This window comes from Pteronotus mesoamericanus, unplaced genomic scaffold, assembly GCF_021234165.1.
Source record: "Pteronotus mesoamericanus isolate MK-2021 breed Mesoamerican mustached bat unplaced genomic scaffold, CSHL_Meso_final contig_25, whole genome shotgun sequence".
NCBI classification, from domain to species: Eukaryota; Metazoa; Chordata; class Mammalia; order Chiroptera; family Mormoopidae; genus Pteronotus; species Pteronotus mesoamericanus.
In genome coordinates, this window is record NW_026555105.1 from 17,504,943 (window position 1) to 17,523,743 (window position 18,801).

Sequence of the window (18,801 nt, forward strand, 5' to 3'; positions counted from 1 at the left end):
CCTGCATGGCCCCCAAGGTCCTGGAGCAGACGCTGAGCCCCCTGTGGGACGAGCTCCTGGTGTTCGATCAGCTGATCGTGGACGGGAGGAGGGAGCACCTGCAGCAGGAGCCTCCATTAGTGATCATCAATGTCTTTGACCACAATAAGTTTGTAAGTGTGGCCTGGGCACCCCTGGGGTTCCTGCCCCTGAGCACCCCCACTCCTTTGTTTTGATGCCTCTCCTGTAGCTCCTGAGCGTCTATCACTTTTGTCCTCCCTGGCCTGCCCCCTGCAGGGCCCCCCTGTGTTCCTGGGCAGGGCGCTGGCTGCCCCGAGGGTAAAGCTGATGGAGGACCCTTATCAACACCCTGAGCTACAGTTCTTCCCACTGAGGAAGGGGTCCCGGGCAGCTGGAGAGCTCATCGCCACCTTCGAACTCATTGAACTGGACTACAGTGGCCGGCTTGAGGTCAGAGTGCTGTGGCCTAGCTGGCATGAGCTGTGGATTCCTCTTGCTATTCATCAGGTGGTCCAGCCCCAGGGAGTACAGAACATGGTCATGTACCAAGGTTACCCCGAGTCTCGTGCCCCAAGAGAATGTAGGCTGCAGATATGTCCCGGGGTCACCTCACTGGACCTCCTGATTCCAGGGAACAGGAGAAGTAGACATACCCTAGGTTCACCTCGCCAGGCCTCCAGTCCCAGAGGACCCAGGCTGTGGATTGATCCTGATGCCTCAGACACCCACCCATCATTCCTGTAGGTGGCTGTTTCCTAGACACCCCCTTCCTGCCAATCCAGCCTTGCTCAGGCAGGCCCTCTGGGTTTATATTTCACCAGCAACTCTTCATTTTTCTTTTCAGAGCCCAGGATTTCCCTCCTTTGACCTGATTCCTCTTTGACTTTTGACCTCTTGCCCTCTGCAGCCCTCAGTGCCCAGGGATGTGGAGCCCCAGGACCTGACACCCCTGGTTGAGCCTCTCTCCAAACGCCTATTCCTGCCACCCAATGTGCGCCCGGTGCTCAGGGAGTTCCATGTTGAGGTAGCCCCAGGCACTCACATCTCCCGCCTTCCCCCACACCAGGGTACCCCTCTGCCAGGTGCAGGTGCCTGAATCTCCTACTTCCCCACCCTAGGTGCTGTTCTGGGGTCTCAGGGGCCTCGGCCGTGTGCATCTGTTTGAGGTGGAGCAGCCCCAGGTTGTGCTGGAGGTGGCTGGGCGACGTGTGGAGTCTGAGGTCCTGGCCAGTTACCGTGAGAGCCCCAATTTCACTGAGCTCGTCAGGCATCTGACAGTGGTGAGGGCATGAGAGGGCGGCGAGAGTGCTGGGCTGGGAAGTGAGAGAGGACAGCGGGATGGTGAATTCCGGGCCGGTTATCTTAGACTAATCAGGGGGTCACCAAACTGTCTATGAAGGGTCAATCAGGTAGTGAATATTTTAGGCTCTGTGAGCCACAGTATTTTATTATTTTTTATTTTTTAAAAAGGATTTTTATTTACTTATTTTTAGAGAGAGGGGAAGGAAGGGAGAAAGCGTGAGAGAGAAACATCGATGTGCGAGAGAAATACCGATTGGTTGCCTCTTACCCACCCCGAACTGGGGACTTGACCTGAAACCCAGGCATGTGTCCTGACTGGGAATCAAACCAGCAACCTTTTGGTTTGCAGGCCGGCACTCAGTCCACTGAACCACACTAGCCAGGGCAAGCCACATAGTTTTAAAGTTTGCAATTACTCAACTCTGTCATTGTATCATGCAAACATTCATAGACAACAAGTAAATGAATGAATATGACTGTGTTCCAGTAAAACTTTATTTACAAAAACTGGGCCAGATTTGGCTTGCAGGCTATAGTTTGCTGATCCCTAGATAAATCCCTGAACTGGTGGTATTCTCTTGGCTCTATTGAATGAGTAGATTAGCCAAGTGTTACGAAGTATGAGTCTGAAGGAATCTATGTAGCCTCTGAGACACCAGGGGCTAAGAAGAAAACTACATTCTTTGTGTAATTTATAACTATTGTAGTATGGAATTTGGAGTCCAGTTCTGGCAATGTCACTTAGGAGCTTGTTAAATCACTCGTTTTATTTGAGCTTTGAGTGTTTTGTTTATTTGTAAAAGGGCGTAACAAGTACAAAAGAAAAAAGATTGAAGAAAACACCAAATCTTCTTGGAAAGAGTGCAATGAGGAGCCAATGAGAGGCAGGATCTTGGTGAAAGGGCTTTGTAAACTGAAAAGTGCGGTGCTTGTGTCGGGGGGGTGACCAGGATGGACAAAGCACAGTGGTACCAGACTGCAAGGAGGCAAACAACAACAACAACAAAACATCCAACACTGTTTCCTGATCCTGTTCCACATGCAGGAGTTTTCAATTTGAAAACTTTATTGTGAGATAAGATGATGAAACAGAAAGCACTTTGCTCATTGACATTCCAGGGGCCATTTCCTCACATTTCCCATTTCATAGCACACTCCTTTCTCCATTGTATACTTAAAAAAAGAAATGTTTTCTTTTGTTGTTGATTGGAGTGTTCTGCAGAGGTCAATGAGGTCAAGTTGATTGCTAGAGTTAAATAAGCCTTCCTACTGATTTTCTGTCTAGTTGTTCTACCCATTATTGAGAATGGCACCGAAGTCTCTAACTATTATTGTCAAATTATCTGTTTCTTTCTTTCTTTTTGTCACTTTTACCTTCTTGTATTTTGAGGTTCTGTTGTTAGGTGCATATATGTTTATAATTGTTAGCTTCCTGATGAATTAACCTGTTTATCATTATAATGTTCCTCTTTTTCTCCAGTAAAATATTTTTGCCTTAATATCTATTTTTTCTGATAGTATAGCAAATTTTGTTTCCCGTGGTTACCGTTTGCATGCCATATCTTTCCCCATTTTTTTACTTTCAATCTACATGTGTCTGTCTGAAGAATGTCTCTTGGACAGGATATAATTGCATATTTTTTTAAATATAAATTTATTTTGTTTTATTTTTTAAATTTATTTATTTTTAGACAGAGGGGACGGGAGAGAGAAAGAGGGAGAGAAACAGCAGTGTGTGGTTCCCTCTCACACACCCCTACTGGGGACCTGGTCCGCAACCCAGGCATGTGCCCTGACTTTGAATCAAACTGGCGACCCTTTGGTTCACAGGCCGGCACTCAGTCCACTGAGCCACAGCAGCCAGAGCTAATTGCGTCTTCTTCTTCTTCTTCTTTTTTTTTTAAATCCAGTTGACAATCTCTACCCTTTGATCAAAGTATTTAATACAGTTACATTTGATGTTATTTTTTATATGGTTGGGCTTACATCTGTCATTTTGCAATTTTTTTTGCAATTTGTTTTCTATTTGTCTCATACTTTTGTTCCTCCTTTACTACCTTCTTTTTTTTTAGATTTTTATTTATTTATTTTTAAAGAGAGAGGAAGGAAAGAAGAGAGGGAGAGAAACACCGATGTGTGGTAGCCTCCCACGTACCCTCCACTGGGGACCCAGCCCACAACCCAGGCATGTTCCCTGACTGGGAATCGAACTGGTGACCCTTTGGTTTGCAGGCCGGTACTCAATCCACTGAGCCACACCAGCTAGGGTCCTTCTTTTGTGTTAAATATATAGTTATTAATATACTACTTTAACTCCTTTGTTGATTTTTACTTAGTTGTTTCTCTGGGGATTACACTATGCATACTGACTTTTTACAATATACTTAAGATTAATATTAATTTAGGTATGGTAAAATATAGAAACTTTTCTCTATTATGGCTCCACTCCTTCCCCCCTCCTTCATGCATAATTGTCACAAGTATGTAAAATAAGCCCAGCAATATAGTATTGTAATTATTGTTTCCCTCCCTTAGGATCCCTTGATTGATATGGAATTTGTGGGTTAAAAGGAATACATATTTTTAGAGTTCTAAATTTATATTAGCAAATTGAGCATTAGCTCTTTACATAATAACAATAACAAGCACCCCATAGTTTTTGAGAGCATTTTGTACCATCCAAAATACTTTTGTATCCATTGTGTCATTTATACAACAGTCTTTCAAATCCAGGATTGTGTCTTTTTTTTAAACTGGGAATTGGGCTTAAAAGGCAATGATTTACCAGATAATCCAATGAGCTGGGACAGAGCTGGGCTAAGAATGCAGTGTGGTTTTGCGCCTGTCTCTGCCACTGCCTCTCCCGCCTCCCAAAGTCTTCAGAGACACAGGTCCTCTCTCTCCACCTCTAGGACTTGCCAGAGCAGCCTTACCTGCAGCCCCCCCTCAGCATCCTAGTAATTGAACGCCGGGCTTTTGGCCGTACAGTCCTCGTGGGTTCCCACATTGTCCCCCACATGATGCGATTTACACTCCGGGGTCAAGAGGATCCCCCTGAGGAGGAAGGAGAAGAGGAGACAGGGGACTTGATGCCCAAGGAACCTGAAGGTAAGGGCCTTTCTCCTGGGGGCCACCAGACCGAAGCCCCTCTGCCTCCAGGCTGAGAGGGTTCCAGGAGACCCTCTGACCAGCCCTCCTGGTCTCCTTTCCATTCTCCCAGGACAGAAGTCCCTGGATCCCTCGCTGGTTGAAGCAGGGATGTCCGGGCGGCTCCTGAAGGTGACGGGGAATGGGAGATGTGCAGGGGAGGGGTTGGCAGGGCTAGGGATGGCACTGGGTCAGGCGTGCTGAGTTCTCTCTTCCTCAGGCTCCTCTGAAGAAGCTCCCCCTGAGAGGCCTTCTGAATCAAGGCCCCGAGCTGGAGGAGGACATCCCAGATCCTGAAGAGCTTGACTGGTGGTCCAAGTACTACGCATCGCAGCAGGAGCTCCAGGGGCAGGTGGCGGCAGAGAGGGTCCCAGGGCGGGGGCTGGCGGCAGAGGAGGGTAAATGGCAAGAGGAAGCGTCTCTCCGAATGTGGAGCTCACACCTCTTCATTACAGTCATCTTTTCTCATCTTCAGTTCTAGAATCCTGGGATTACTAACTCCTTCATCCAGAGCTGTGTTGTCCAAAAGAAATATCATGCGAGCCTCACATATAATTTTACTTTTGTAGAAACTACCTTAAAAAATAAAAAAGGAAGCAGGTGAAATTAATTTTAATAACATATTTTATTTAACCTAATACATGTAAAAATCATTTTAACAAGTAACTATCATAAAAAATCAATAATGAGATATTTTACATTATTCTTCTATACAAAGTCTTTAAAATCTGTATTTTACATCCACGGCACATCTCAGTTTGGACCAGCCACATTTCAAGTGCTCAGCAGACACACAGAGCTGGGGTTCCTGTCTTCCCTGGCACAGGACTAGAGGCTACACTAAAACCTTTAAAATGCAAGCAGCTTACTCAGCGGGAACTTGAACTTCCCCAACTGCTCATCTCAGAAAACGAGTAGATTAAGAAGGTGAGGGTTGGGGGAGAATCTCTGACCTGACCTTTGATTTCAGCCCAGCTTTGATGAGGATGAAATGGATGATCCTGGGGATTTAGGTAAGAAATTTGGATTTCTTGCTCTTGCTCTCTGTCTCCTCTCCTCCCCCGACATCAGTGTTTCTAACTGGGGCACCCTGCTGTTCCCAGATGGCGGCAACCTCACTTCCGTGGATGGGGAAGCCCAAGACCAGGGCGAGGCTGAAGTCAGCGGCTCCATGTCCCTGAAGAAAGCGATCGCCACTCTGAAGGTGACTGGGCTTTGGCGAGAAGGGATTCTGCTGGGATTCTGCTTGGATTCTGGACACTGGGCTGCCACCGAGGCCCTTGCCTTTCAGATCTACAACAGCTCCCTGGAGGAAGAGTTTAACCACTTTGAAGACTGGCTGAATGTGTTTCCCCTGTATCGAGGGCAAGGGGGTCAGGATGGAGAAGGAGAGGAAGAAGGGTCTGGGCACCTGGTGGGCAAGTTTAAGGTGTGGCTAAAGAAGGAACAAAGTGGGGACCAGGAGCTCAGGTGGGGATGTGGGAGGAAGACTCTCTTACCGGGGCTGTCTGTCCTCCTCCTGCTCCAGGGCTCCTTCCTCATTTACCCTGAGTCAGAGGCAGTGTCATTCTCAGAGCCCCAGATCTCCCGGGGGATCCCACAAAACCGGCCCATCAAGCTCTTGGTCAGAGTGTATGTCGTAAAGGTGAGTATCCATCAGCCCAGTACACCTCCAAGGGAAGGTAACATAGGTGAAGCTTATATACTGAAGGATTCGGGGGGAACCTCAGGACTCAGAGTCCACCTTCTTCATTTTGAGGGTGGGAATCTTAGGCACAAAGTTAAGAGCCTCCCCAGGGTCACAAAGCTTGCTCATGGCAGCACCAGAATTTAGAGCTAGGGTCTTCTGACTCCTTGTTCGTAGTTCCAGTCCCACGGAATGGGGTGTATAATTCCAGGAAGAGCACAGCCCTGAATCCCAAGCTTCATGATGGCTTGTGGGCACATACCTTTGTAGAGGGCGTTCCATTGTTGCAGTTCCCATGTGGCACTCAGCGGGGCCCTGGAGTTCCCTTAACAGCACCTCAGAGAGTGAGAGGAAGGAGGGGGTTTGTTTTGCCCGTCACTGCCAGCACCAGAACAGACGGTGTACTTTTATCTGGTTTAAATATAGGGATTGTGACTAAGACGGAATTTTAAAAAAATGTCCTGTGTCACGCTTCTACCAAAATCTAAGAATCTTACTGCATAAAGACATACTAGGAGTCATCTTGACCTTCTGCTTCCTGCAGACTAGATGGTCTGAAATAACTTCCTAATATAATATATCTAGAAATGCTAGATCAACAACCTTTTAAGTAAATGCTAAGCTCATAATACAGGGAATTCTCAGTGGGCCCTAGATGAAGAGGCAACAGGAATCCCAAGACAAGCCTTGAAGCTCAGGTTGTCTAAGAGGTTTTGTCCACACCTGGACCCCAGGCCTTGGGTTCTCGTAGCCTACCCAAGGGGGAAGCCACAAACAAGACCCTCGCCAGAAGCAGTACCCAGAAGGACTCTGCTTTCAGAGACAGTGGCCACTAGGAAGCCCACTCTCTGGGAGAAGAACCTGTGAGGTCTGCCTCAGACTCTGTTCCCACTGAGGGAAATAGAGAAAAATGTCTTCCCTGAGAATTTATTACTAGAGTTTTGTCCTCACATTGATTTAAGACTTGAATTGATATTATCTATTTAGTCCAGAAAACTCAAAAGTTGAGAGATTGGCTTAAAATGATCCCAAATCAGACCTCACACGTTCCATAGATTTAGATAACCAAATTTACAAACTCCTGAATTGTAAAATACAATCAATAAGAAAACAATCTATCAGGAAAAGTTTTCAGGAAAAAAAGAAATAAACCTCTAAAGGCTTTGATGTTAGAATTTTCAAATATTAGAAATGTAAAATAACTTTAAAATATTTTGCAGAGAACAAGAGGCTATCATAAGTGACTTGGAATCCTTGAAAATAATCAAATAAAATTTCTAAAAATGGAAGACTATTAAAAAGAAAATCTTATTAAATGCCCATGTATAGCAGAATGGTATGTCCACACAATGGAGCACTATGCAGCTATAAAAAAGAATGAGGAAGATCTCTATGAACTGATATGGAGTGATTTCTAAGACATAGTATAAAGTGAAAACAGCAAAGTGCAAAAGAGTACCTATATTATGCTACTCTCTATGAAAGAAAGGAGATACAAGAAATTACATATTTGCTTCTTTGTACACCAGAAATACAGGAAAAATAATCTAAAAACTAAAGAGATTGGTTCTCTAAAAAGGGTGAATGGTAAAGAGGTAGGAAAAAAATGAGATAAGAGCAGCATTCAAATAGCACAATGTCTACCATAAGCCCGGCATGAGGGTAAGAGCGGCTACCCTGGAATTAACAAGCTATGTATAATAATTCTAACAGTTCTATGCAAGAATGAAGTGCCAAGTATAGCCAAGACAATTTCAAAGAACAATATGGGGAGACAAGACTGATTATAAAGTTATAGCAGTTAAGACATTGTGGTTCTGGTATGGGAATAGATTACTAGGCTAATGGGACAGGATCAGATTTAACTAAACAGACACAGACATAGATGGAAAAGTTTGCCAGAACTGGCACTGTTGATGAAGTAGGTGGGGTGGGATGGGACTATTCTATAAGTGGCCCCGTAAAAATCAATTATCCATGTGGAAAAAGAAAATTAGACTTCTAACTTAGTGCATCCACAAAAAATCCAGCTAAACCCAATATTTGATTATGAAAAGCAAACTTGTAAGGAAATATTAAAATATCTTTGTGATCTTGGGTGGGTGGCAGTTTTCTTAATATGTAAGGGTACAAACTACACATTAGGAAACAAATGACATGACTACATTCAGACTAAACTGGTGGGCATCTATAAATACTTAAAGTAAATGATAGGACTGGCCGCAGATGGGTAAGGGGCTTACTTAGTGCATAATCAATAAAGGGTTAGTGTTCAAGTAACTCTCGCAAACCTATAAGACACACACAAAAAAGAAAAGAAAAATTGAGAAAAAAAATAGGAAAACTGACCAAAGAAGAAACTCCAATGGCCAATAAATATATGAAAACTTCTAAATCTTAATAGTAATCAGGACATACAAATCATTGAAACCATGAGAAACGAATTTCCCCACCTTCAAATGGCAAGATTAGAAGTGCTAACCAATGTGGGCTGGAGAAGCTGTGCGACTCTGCCCTGGTGCTTGTGGAAATGCATGTTAGTTTCCTATTGCTTCTGTGACAAATGATTACAAGCTTGATGACTTAAATGACACAAATTTATTTATTACAGTTCTGAAGGGCAAAAGTCTGAAACAGATCTTACTGGGGTAAAATGAAGGTGTTGGTAGGGTTGCACTCCTTCTAGAGGCTGTTGAGGAGAATTGTTTCCGTGTCTTTTTGACCTTCTAGAGGCCACCTGTGTATCTTGCCTCATGGCTTTTTTATCTTTAAAGCCAGAGGCAGAGCATTTTCGAATCTCTCCTCTGACCCTCCTGTCTCCCTCTTTCACTTATAAGAACATTTGTGATTACATTAGGCTCACCTGGACACTCTAGGATAATCTCTCCATTTTTTGATCATTAATTTAATCACATCTGCAAAGTCTATTTTGCCATGTTAGTTAACACATTCATAGGTGGATGTTTTGGAAGTGGCATTATTTTTCCTGCCACAGGATGTGAACTGATATAACAACTTTGGAGAATAATTTGTCAATATTGCTTCTATTGCTAAAATAGATGTTCATAGCTAATGCTCAGTAATTATAGTTCTAGATATAATCTTAGAGAATTTCTTACATATGTGTACAAGAAAACAGATAAGAATTGCTCATTCTAGCATTATTTGTAGTAATAATAATTTAGAAATAACTTAAGTGTTGCTAAGTAAGAAAATATACATAATGAGAGAGAGAGAAGAGAGGGGAAGTGGGGGAGGGGAGAAGAGAGGAGAAGAGGAGAATGTTAGTCAAATAACAACTACAGTTAGGGTAGCCAGTGCCACAGGCTGTGAAAGAATTCACAAAGGGAAGAAAATGCAGACAGAAAATTTTTATTCACTTTCCAAGAGAGGAAAGGGGCTGGGCATGAAGACATAAACCAGCAATGAAATGTAAGGCTGTGAGTGTTTACTGGGTGATCAAGGGAAAGGAGAGTGCAGCTGGGCAATCATGGCAATTAGCTGTAAATCAGGATGTCTCTGGTTGATAGTACAGGCTTCAGTTTGTTTTGATGTTATCTTTGGGTTCAGGGTCCAGGTGCTCCAGTCTGATATGTCCTGTTTGTATAAGTTCCTAAAACACTTGCACGGGGGACACCTTTAGTGATTCTCCAGTCCTGAGAATAGAGGCTCAGAGAAACAACAGTTAATTATGCCTGACAGGCTCAAGGAAAGAGAGATACCCAGCTCTGGTAAAGAGGGCTTGAAGGGGCTTTTTTGTACTTTCAAATACTATAGTTAAATTGAACTAACTACAGCAACATGTATCTACAAGGATAAATCTTCCAGTATAAATGTGAATGAAGTAAGCAAGTGGGATAATTCCCAGTTTGTGGAACATGGCACCAGAGGGGCGTTTCCCCTTTGTCTTCCCGAAGGCCCAAAACAAAGAGAAAAACAAAAGAACCCAGCTTTTAATGATGGTGAAATCAGGATGCTCATTAAAACTGCAAACCCCTGGCTGGTGTGGCCCAGTGGATTGAATACCATCCTGCGAATCCAAGGGTTGATTCCCAGTCAGGGCACATACCTGGGTTGTGGGCCAGGTCCCCAGTAGCGGGCGCATGAGAGGCAACCACACATTGATGTTTCTCTCTTTCTCCCTCCCTTCCCCTCTGTCTAAAAAAAAAACCAAAAACAAGTAAATAAAATCTTCAAAAAGAAAACAAAGCAGCAAACCACCAGGAAGGCTGGAAGAGTGCCCAAGAGCTGCGTAGATGAAGTCATGTGTGCAGCAGAGTGGGGAGAGAGCATCACTCAGGGGCGGCAGAGTCTGTTCTCAAAGGAGAAGGGCACATCCTGAGGGTTAAAGCCTGCATTGCTCACTGAAAGCTAAAAAGGCTGGATGGAATTTTAAAAGCATTTTAAAAAATGCAGCGCTGTGCTTCTAAGTAGGGGATTTTAGATGGAAAAAAATAAAGATCAAAGTAAAAGCAGGATCTATTTTAAAATCTACTCAAGATTTTGCTTTTGTCCATGTATGATGAGGCTGATGGGTCAGGAGATGGTTCGCCACTGAGAAGAGAGTCTGTCTCAGTTCCCAGGAGGAGGGGGTTTGCTTCATCACGCAGGGTCAGTGCAGAGGGGAATGCCAGGGCCAGAGTCTTTATTGTGGTTTCCGCAGGAAAGGCAAGGCAAGGCAGGGTAAGCAGGTTTAGGACTGGCTAGTTTGAATAGTCCCTGCCAGTTCCGGGGGAGAAGGGCTGTCTCTGGCTGTCTGGTACCTGGTTTTAGAGATGATGAGAGCAGAGGAATATCATTACTTCCTGAAGTATAAGAGCTAGATGAAGGAGGTGGGTTGGATTATGGGTTCTGGATTGGTTAGTTTGCATATAAAATGTGGTTAATTTGCATATAAAAGGTGCTCTAACAGGTGCCTTGTTCATTAACTCTGGGAATTAGCCCTGGGAAGGGCAGCCTCTCCAGGATCAGAAGGCCTCAGACACTAAACATCAAGAATACGTAAAATAAGGAAACATAGAAAAGAAAAAGAAAAAAATATATAGTTAATACAGGAACCTAGGGAGATGAGTGCTCATGCTGGCTTTCACTCAACAAACAGTAACTTACTGTTGACGCTGGGGGCTTCAGCTTCCTTATAGAAGGCTGACAGGGAGGGAGGACAGAGGGTAAAGCTGGGGGTTACCGCGGGAGAGCAGTGTGAGTGAAAGGCCCTATATGATGTAAAGCCCCCAAATCTATACACTCAGCATGAGGATAAACAAAAACATAAACCCGCAAGGCAGAAGGGGACATGAAGGAAACTTGCTTGTTTTAACTTTGGCACTGGTTAGAGGGGGAAAAGCCTCCAATAAGCGTTCGTGTCCACGACCGGCTCTAATGCAGCTCTGAGCCTGAGTTCCTGCCATCGGAGTAATCCCCAAACCTCAGCTGGAGGATTTAATTTAATGTGGTGCAAGTTAGTAATTTGTTCAGGAAACTGGCAAAGGTGAAAGCAAGCCCTCTCTGGCAGACCACACCTGCATTTCAAGATGAGTTCAACCAAGCATGAGTCCTGTTCAAAAGTACCAGATGACAAAGAAACAAGCCATCCTGAATAAGAATAGCAAAAATAACAATAGATTCAGATCCCCAGGGTCCTCGATATTGGAGTAACTAGACAGAGAACATCAAATAACTATATATGAAATGTGTAAAGAAATAAAGGAATGAATTGAAAATGAGCAAGGAACAAGAGACTATTAAAAATAAACAGCAAATTTGAAGGACCAGATAGAATTTTTAGAAATTAAAAGAGTAATATTTAAAATGAAAATTTAAAAAGAGCAAGAGATGTGAACTGTTACTTCACAAAAGAAAATCTACATAAGGCCAATAAGCACACGCAAAGATGTTCAACATGCTTTTTCAGCAGGGATATGAAAATTAAAACCACAATGAGTTACAATTTCACATACACTACAATGACTAAAATAACAAAGATCGACAATATCAAGTGTTGGTAAAAATGTGGAGTACCTGGAACTCCCATACATTGCAAGTAAGAGCGTAAAAATGACTAAAAATATATTGCTGTGCATAAATTATACCTCAATAATTTATGCATGTTATGCATTTACTAAATTATGTAGTTATCAAAACAGTAAAAGTAAGTTGAATACATACAGTTTAAAAACATACAATATGGTGCTACCTATTGCTTAGAGACTCATGTATATTTTTACTTTTTTTGTGTGTGATAAACCCCCAGTAAAGGCTCCTGGCTATGCCAGTGATAGAAAGAGCATTCAGTCAGGTAAGGGAATTTAGGGGGCTCCCATTTGTTGGTAGTGGTGGGTTTTTTTTTAATTAAGCTGGGCACATATGCTCATTGTATTATTCTTTCATGTAGTTAAAACATTTTAAAGTTAAACTATGCTCATTGTAAAAAACAAGTCAAACAGTATGGAAAGTTACACATTAATAAGCCCTTATACATTTTCCCACATACTTTGTTTCATTATATTTTTGTTATACTGATTTATATGTCTAAACTATTTCACAATTAACTTCAAAGAGAATAAAAAGTCATTTGGTAGAACCTCTAGTTAACTCCTTTTGATGGGAGATCTTCCCTTGGTAACTTCCTGCTTACATTCAATCTATTAGGTTCAGCACGGGCAACCTTGGGTTATCACAATGACACTTCTCAATTCCACTCCATGCTGTCCGCCTAGGCTACCAACCTGGCTCCTGCAGACCCCAATGGCAAAGCAGACCCCTATGTGGTGGTGAGCGCTGGCCGGGAGCGGCAGGACACCAAGGAGCGCTACATCCCCAAGCAGCTGAACCCCATCTTTGGAGAGTAAGGCTGGGCCCGGGGTTTTGGAATCAACTCTACCCTATGGCCCTGTGGTCCGGCTCTTGCTCAGGCAGCTTATGTGCTGATGGTGGGGGAATGGACAGAGGCTTCTGGGATCCCTGCAACCCCTGCCCACATAAGACCACCTCCTGGGACATGGAGGCGACCTCAGCCGTTCTCCCTCCTGCTCAGGGTCCTGGAGCTCAGCGTCTCTCTGCCTGCTGAGCCAGAGCTGACCGTGGCTGTGTTTGATCACGACCTCGTGGGTTCTGACGACCTCATCGGGGAGACCCACATTGACCTGGAAAACCGATTTTATAGCCACCACAGGGCGAACTGTGGACTGGCCTCCCAGTATGACGTGTAAGTCTGACAGGGTCCTCAGGAGCCATTCCGAGTCTTACAAAAGACATTCAAGGTCACGTTTCCATTAGTGTCTGCAGACCCTTCAATTTCATAGATGGGGACTTCCCCGTGACCAAGACATTATAGCTTAGTGGTCAAGACCTGACTTGGGAATTGGGATCCTGCAACTGATGAGTCACTTTTTCTCTCTAAGCTTCAGTTTCCTCATCTGCAAAATGGAGGTAATAATATCAATATCTTCTTCCGAGGAGCACCTGGTATACATTTTTTTATTTTCATGGTTACCATAAGTGATGCCTGAGCTGCCTTCTGTCAGGGTTATGAACCTGGCTCCCATGCCTTTAAGGGTCCCCATCTCTGCCCCTGTGTCCAGCTGTGTCCATCACTGGCCCCAAATGGGGCATATTCCTTTTCTGCCTGCAGGGACGGGTACAATGCCTGGCGTGATGCATTCCGGCCTTCACAGATCCTGGCGGGGCTGTGCCAACGCTGTGGCCTCCCCGCCCCTGAATACCGAGCCGGGGCTGTCAAGGTGGGCAGCAAGGTCTTTCTGACACCGCCTGAGACCCTGCTCCCAGGTACCAGCCCCTTTCTGCTGGACAGGCCATAGGGAGCAAGGTGGTAGAATAAGGTACAGAGGGCTCCTAGTGCCCAGTCTAGTGTGCTTCACAAACAGCCTGCTTTTCTGCAAACAGAGGAGGTGAGTTTGTCTGAGTAAGAACAAGGTTCCTGGATGGTGGGGAGAAAATGGTCTTTGCTGGTGAGCATGAGATCCCCCAAAGAACCAAACTGGACTCCTCAGGGCCATAGTTAATCAAGTTCTCAGAACACAGGGTGGCCCGAAGGGGGTCCCATACAACAGAATATACTTGTAGAATTGAGCTCAGGTCTCATCAATGGCTGTGTCTAAACAGTGTCTGTGCAAAGGCCACAGCTCCTCCAATCCCACTGTCCCCCTGACTGCTGGCTTTCACTGGCAAGAGTTGTGATAGCAGCACACCGCCCCCCACATTCTGGGCATTGTGGACTTGCCCTCCCAATGCATGGACTTTGTCCAGCACAGCAGCTGCCTCAGCTTAGAGCTTCTATTGAAGGGTGAGGGGGAGAAGGAAGGAGAGTCAGGAGATGTGCAGAACCCAAGAGCACACACTTCTTGTTGCAGGTAGTAGGGGCCCCAAGGTGGCAAGTGAGGTCTCTGAGGAGGCCCAGGCATTACTTGTGCTGCGGTGCTGGCAGGAGATGCCAGGTCTTGGGATTCAGCTGGTACCTGAGCATGTAGAGACGCGGCCCCTCTACCATCCCCGCAGCCCGGGGCTGCTGCAGGTGAGGGAGGGCTCAGCACCCAACCCCAGAGCCCCAGGATTCCAAGCTGGTCCTGGACCTGGGGGCCCCAGGATACCTGTTCCCCAAGGACTCCACCTGGGCACTACATTGCCGCTTCTGATTTTGGCTCCCAATCCTGGCCCCCGGCATCCACACTCTAGTCTTGGACCTCCATCCTGGACCTCATACCCCCTCCCCCGACCCTGGTCCTGGAGGATTCCCATCCCTGGGCCACCAAGGCTCACACTGGGCACTCCTAACCTGACCCCAGGTCTCTAGGATCTGGATCTTGAGAACACCAGACTTGACTTTCCACTCTCAACCTTCCACTCCTGGAGCCTCATCCCTGAACCCCCAATCTAACTTCAACCCCAGAACCTCCATTTCAGACTCCACGTTCATCCTCATTACCCATGGTCTGCCCAACCACGCCCTCTTGATCCCAGTTCTCTCCACCTGGGGCAAGGCACAGTCTCTGGCCACAGGGCTGTTCGGGGAGGTGGAGACCCCAGCAAGACCCTACAGCCTGCTGCCACTTCTCATGTGTCCCCAGGGATCCCTTCACATGTGGATTGACATCTTCCCCAGGGATGTGCCTGCACCACCCCCAGTTGACATCAAGCCTCGGCAACCAATCAGGTGAGAGAGAGTCCTGGCCCCTCTTCCTATGGGGTGGGCTCATCTTGGACTAGCACAGCCTGGGCCCCCAGTGAAGTAGGCAGAGGCTGCTGACCCAGGCTTTTCAATTAGGTGAGCCATTAAGTGTCCCCTTATTAAAATAAGCTATTGTGGGTTGCGTGTCTGTTACTTCCAAATACCAACAAGCCCCCTGTGCCCTGAGCTAGAATGGGCAGAGTTCCGTGGTGTGTATGCATTTCAGATGTTGTCAGCAATCGGTCCCTTTCCACCTCTGGGCTCCACTTTCCTTGGTGTCACTCTTGGGGAGACTTTCACAGTCTAGGGGCAAGGTGGCTTCTAATGGAGTCAGGTTCACATCTGACCAACTAGAGATTACTTGAGCAGAAAAATACACACTTCTTTTCCAGTTGAAGCAAAAGTCTCAGGGCTGACTCTCATTAGGCCGGCTTGGGTCAAATGCTGGTCCCTGAACCGCTGGGTCTGGTCATGGGGTCAGTTCTGGGTGATGTCCTAGGTGATGTACCTGCCTCTGGAGACAGGCAGGGGGTCGGTCTGCTAGAACCGTACAGATTGACAGTAGCAGGGGTGGGGGTCACCAACAGAAAATCTGGGTGCTGTCAACAAAGGGGGGAAACTGATACTGGACAAGAGAAACATATCCAGAAAACCCCACGACAGCCAAGGGCAGGACTATTTGAGGTAGGGAGTGTTGCAGTCCCTCCTTTTGTCCCTCAGGGGCTGTATGCTGTCATTGCCAGTGTCTCTCTGCCTCCCATTTTTCTCTGCTGACTTTCTCTGTTCACTCTGCTCCTCAAAACTTCAGCTTGCACGCCACTTTGGCTTACCATGGCTCCAGCTCTCATCTGATGCTACACAGCTCAACTTTTCAGGGTCCTGATTCCAAATTTATGGGAGGGAGAACCTTGCTGGCTCAGTTGGGTCAGCAGACAGTCCCCGGTGCCATCGCTGTGGCCACAGTGGTCCACAGCGGATGGGGTGATGCTTGCCCCTCAAAAGACCACAGGCATCCTGATCACCCAGCCAGGCACACCTCAGGTACTCAGTGGATGTCAGTGGCCCTGGCCCAGGTCCCTCTGGCTTCCTGCCACCTTTCTCAGGATTCCCCTCAAGAATCTGAACCTGCCCCCCTCATACACCTCCCAGTTATGAGCTCAGAGTCATCATCTGGAACACGGAGGATGTGGTTCTGGATGATGTGAACCCACTCACTGGAGAGATGTCGAGTGACATCTATGTGAAAAGGTAGGCCTGCCCGCTGGACTGTACAGATGGCTGTGTACTCAGGTGAGATTGCACACTGGGGCCTGGGCGCTCGGGCTGAGCCAGAGCCCTGTCCCTAGGCCCCTCTAAAGTGCCTGGAGCTGGCTGGATGGGCTAGCCAAGGGGGAAGCTGGGTTCTGGGTTTGGCCCGGGCTGATACCCCCTCAGCCGGTCCCTTCCCCGTTCCCCTGGGCTCCAGCTGGGTGAAGGGGCTGGAGCATGACAAGCAGGAGACAGACGTGCACTTCAACTCCCTGACTGGGGAGGGAAACTTCAACTGGCGCTTCGTGTTCCGCTTTGACTACCTGCCCACGGAGCGGGAGGTGAGCATCCGGCGCCGGCCTGGACCCTTCGCCCTGGAGGAGGCTGAGTTCCGGCAGCCGGCAGTGCTGGCCCTGCAGGTCTGGGACTACGACCGCGTCTCTGCCAACGACTTCCTTGGTACTGAAGTCTTCCTCCCACCTCAGCCGAGCCCAGTTTTCTGCCCTTGTTGCCCTGCCTCCCTGGTCCTTGGTTCCCTACCCTAACACAGCCCGGGATCCTGGATGTCAGCCCCTAGGTCACTAACCTTTGCTCTCTGGCCTAATTACTGAATTTATTCAGCCACGAGCACCGTGTCCTCCGTCTATACCCGAAGTCCCTGACTCAGTCCTCTGGTTTGACTCCAGCTCAGGTTGCTCTGGACTCTGAGGCCATGGCTTTCAGTGCCTGTTTTAGCAGAGGGCTTGACCCTATTTCATTGGGGGCTGTGGTGTGTGGTCCATAGCTGGATACTGACCACCACTTTCTAATTTCTGATGTCCTGACTTAAATCCCACTGTGCTGCCTTGTCCCCCATGGCCCAGACAGACCGTGATCGCCTGCCTAACCGAGCTCTGGACTTGCAGGATCCCTGGAGCTGCAGCTACCGGACATGGTGCGGGGCACCCGAGCCCCTGAGCTCTGCTCTGTGCGACTGGCCCGTGATGGGGCTGGGCCCAGGTGCAATCTGTTTCGCTGTCGCCGCTTGCGGGGCTGGTGGCCTGTGGTGAAGCTGCGGGAGCCAGAGGACGAGGAGAGGGAGCAGCGGGAGGCTGAGGCAGGCAAGAAGAGGCGGAGGAAGAGGAGGAAGGGCCGGCCGGAAGACTTAGAGTTCACAGACCCGGGAGGCAACGTCTACATCCTTACGGTGGGTGTGGCCAGGCCAGGGACTGGGCAGTCAGGTCTGAGCTACCTGAGCTCAGCCTCTGTTCCTCCGTTTTCTAGGGGAAGGTGGAGGCAGAGTTTGAGCTGTTGACAGTGGAGGAGGCTGAGAAACGGCCAGTGGGGAGGGGGCGGAAGGAGCCTGAGCCCTTGGAGAAGCCCAAGTGAGTGGGCGCCAGAGCTTGAAGAGGGGGCGGTGCGGGAGGCCCAGGGCTTCCTCATCATTCTGACACCACCTTCCCAACCCCCTCCAGTCGCCCCAAAACCTCCTTTAACTGGCTTGTGAACCCACTGAAGACCTTCGTCTTCTTCATCTGGCGCCGGTACTGGCGCATCCTGGTGCTGCTGCTGCTGCTGGCGTTGATCATCATCTTCCTCCTCCTCGTCTTCTACACCATGCCTGGCCAGATCAGCCAGGTCATCTTCCGCCCCCTCCACCAACCCCCTGGCCCTAACTGACCATGGACACTCATCCCTGAGCACCCACCCCTCAACTCCTGCTCCCAGAAGTCCTTCCCATTAGTGTGAGCTACTTGAGTTCACAGCTTTGTTTGAATAAACCTTTGCATGCATCCACTCTTGATGCCTGAGTAGGTGCTGTGCAGAGAACACGGGGGCAAACAACAGAGATGGTCTTGGGTGACCTCAGATGCTGGGGACTCACTGGGCAAATGAATACACAAGGATGAAAGGCTGCCCATGAGGCCCCACTGCCTGGCAGGAGGAGCCCTGGTTCCAGAGGTGTCATACCTCTGAGCAGCCCACTTATTGCTCCTGCCAATGTCTGGGTCCCTCTCACCTAATCTGCTTATGGCTTCTGCCATTCAATGACAGCTAAGCACTTTACAGGCTTCATTAACTTCATTCTTCACCAGCCCTGAGAATAGCCATACCAGCTAAGCACATTGTTGGCTCCAAGTAGTAGACAGCCCAACCCAAACTGACTTGAGCACAAAGGGAATGTTTTGGCTTGAATAACTGTAATTCCCAGGGTTTCACTGGCTGGCTTCAGGTGTAGCTTGTCACAGGGTCC

At 47.4% G+C, this 18,801-nt stretch overlaps 1 protein-coding gene across 1 annotated transcript in view; it reads left to right on the forward strand.

The window, feature by feature from the left end:
- Nucleotides 1-18,227, forward strand: part of LOC129070921 (fer-1-like protein 4) — a 32,333-nt gene extending 14,106 nt beyond the window's left edge. The window contains exons 25-45 of the mRNA XM_054574147.1: nucleotides 18-152; nucleotides 277-450; nucleotides 908-1,024; nucleotides 1,119-1,280; nucleotides 4,215-4,410; nucleotides 4,523-4,581; nucleotides 4,670-4,801; nucleotides 5,420-5,462; nucleotides 5,553-5,653; nucleotides 5,741-5,878; nucleotides 5,978-6,094; nucleotides 12,853-12,980; nucleotides 13,170-13,340; nucleotides 13,767-13,921; nucleotides 14,506-14,666; nucleotides 15,220-15,305; nucleotides 16,470-16,568; nucleotides 16,786-17,027; nucleotides 17,474-17,754; nucleotides 17,832-17,932; nucleotides 18,023-18,227. Coding sequence (XP_054430122.1) covers nucleotides 18-152; nucleotides 277-450; nucleotides 908-1,024; nucleotides 1,119-1,280; nucleotides 4,215-4,410; nucleotides 4,523-4,581; nucleotides 4,670-4,801; nucleotides 5,420-5,462; nucleotides 5,553-5,653; nucleotides 5,741-5,878; nucleotides 5,978-6,094; nucleotides 12,853-12,980; nucleotides 13,170-13,340; nucleotides 13,767-13,921; nucleotides 14,506-14,666; nucleotides 15,220-15,305; nucleotides 16,470-16,568; nucleotides 16,786-17,027; nucleotides 17,474-17,754; nucleotides 17,832-17,932; nucleotides 18,023-18,227 — 3,003 coding nt within the window. The remainder of the gene's footprint in view (nucleotides 1-17; nucleotides 153-276; nucleotides 451-907; nucleotides 1,025-1,118; nucleotides 1,281-4,214; nucleotides 4,411-4,522; nucleotides 4,582-4,669; nucleotides 4,802-5,419; nucleotides 5,463-5,552; nucleotides 5,654-5,740; nucleotides 5,879-5,977; nucleotides 6,095-12,852; nucleotides 12,981-13,169; nucleotides 13,341-13,766; nucleotides 13,922-14,505; nucleotides 14,667-15,219; nucleotides 15,306-16,469; nucleotides 16,569-16,785; nucleotides 17,028-17,473; nucleotides 17,755-17,831; nucleotides 17,933-18,022) is intronic.
- The last annotated feature ends 574 nt before the right edge of the window (nucleotides 18,228-18,801 follow it).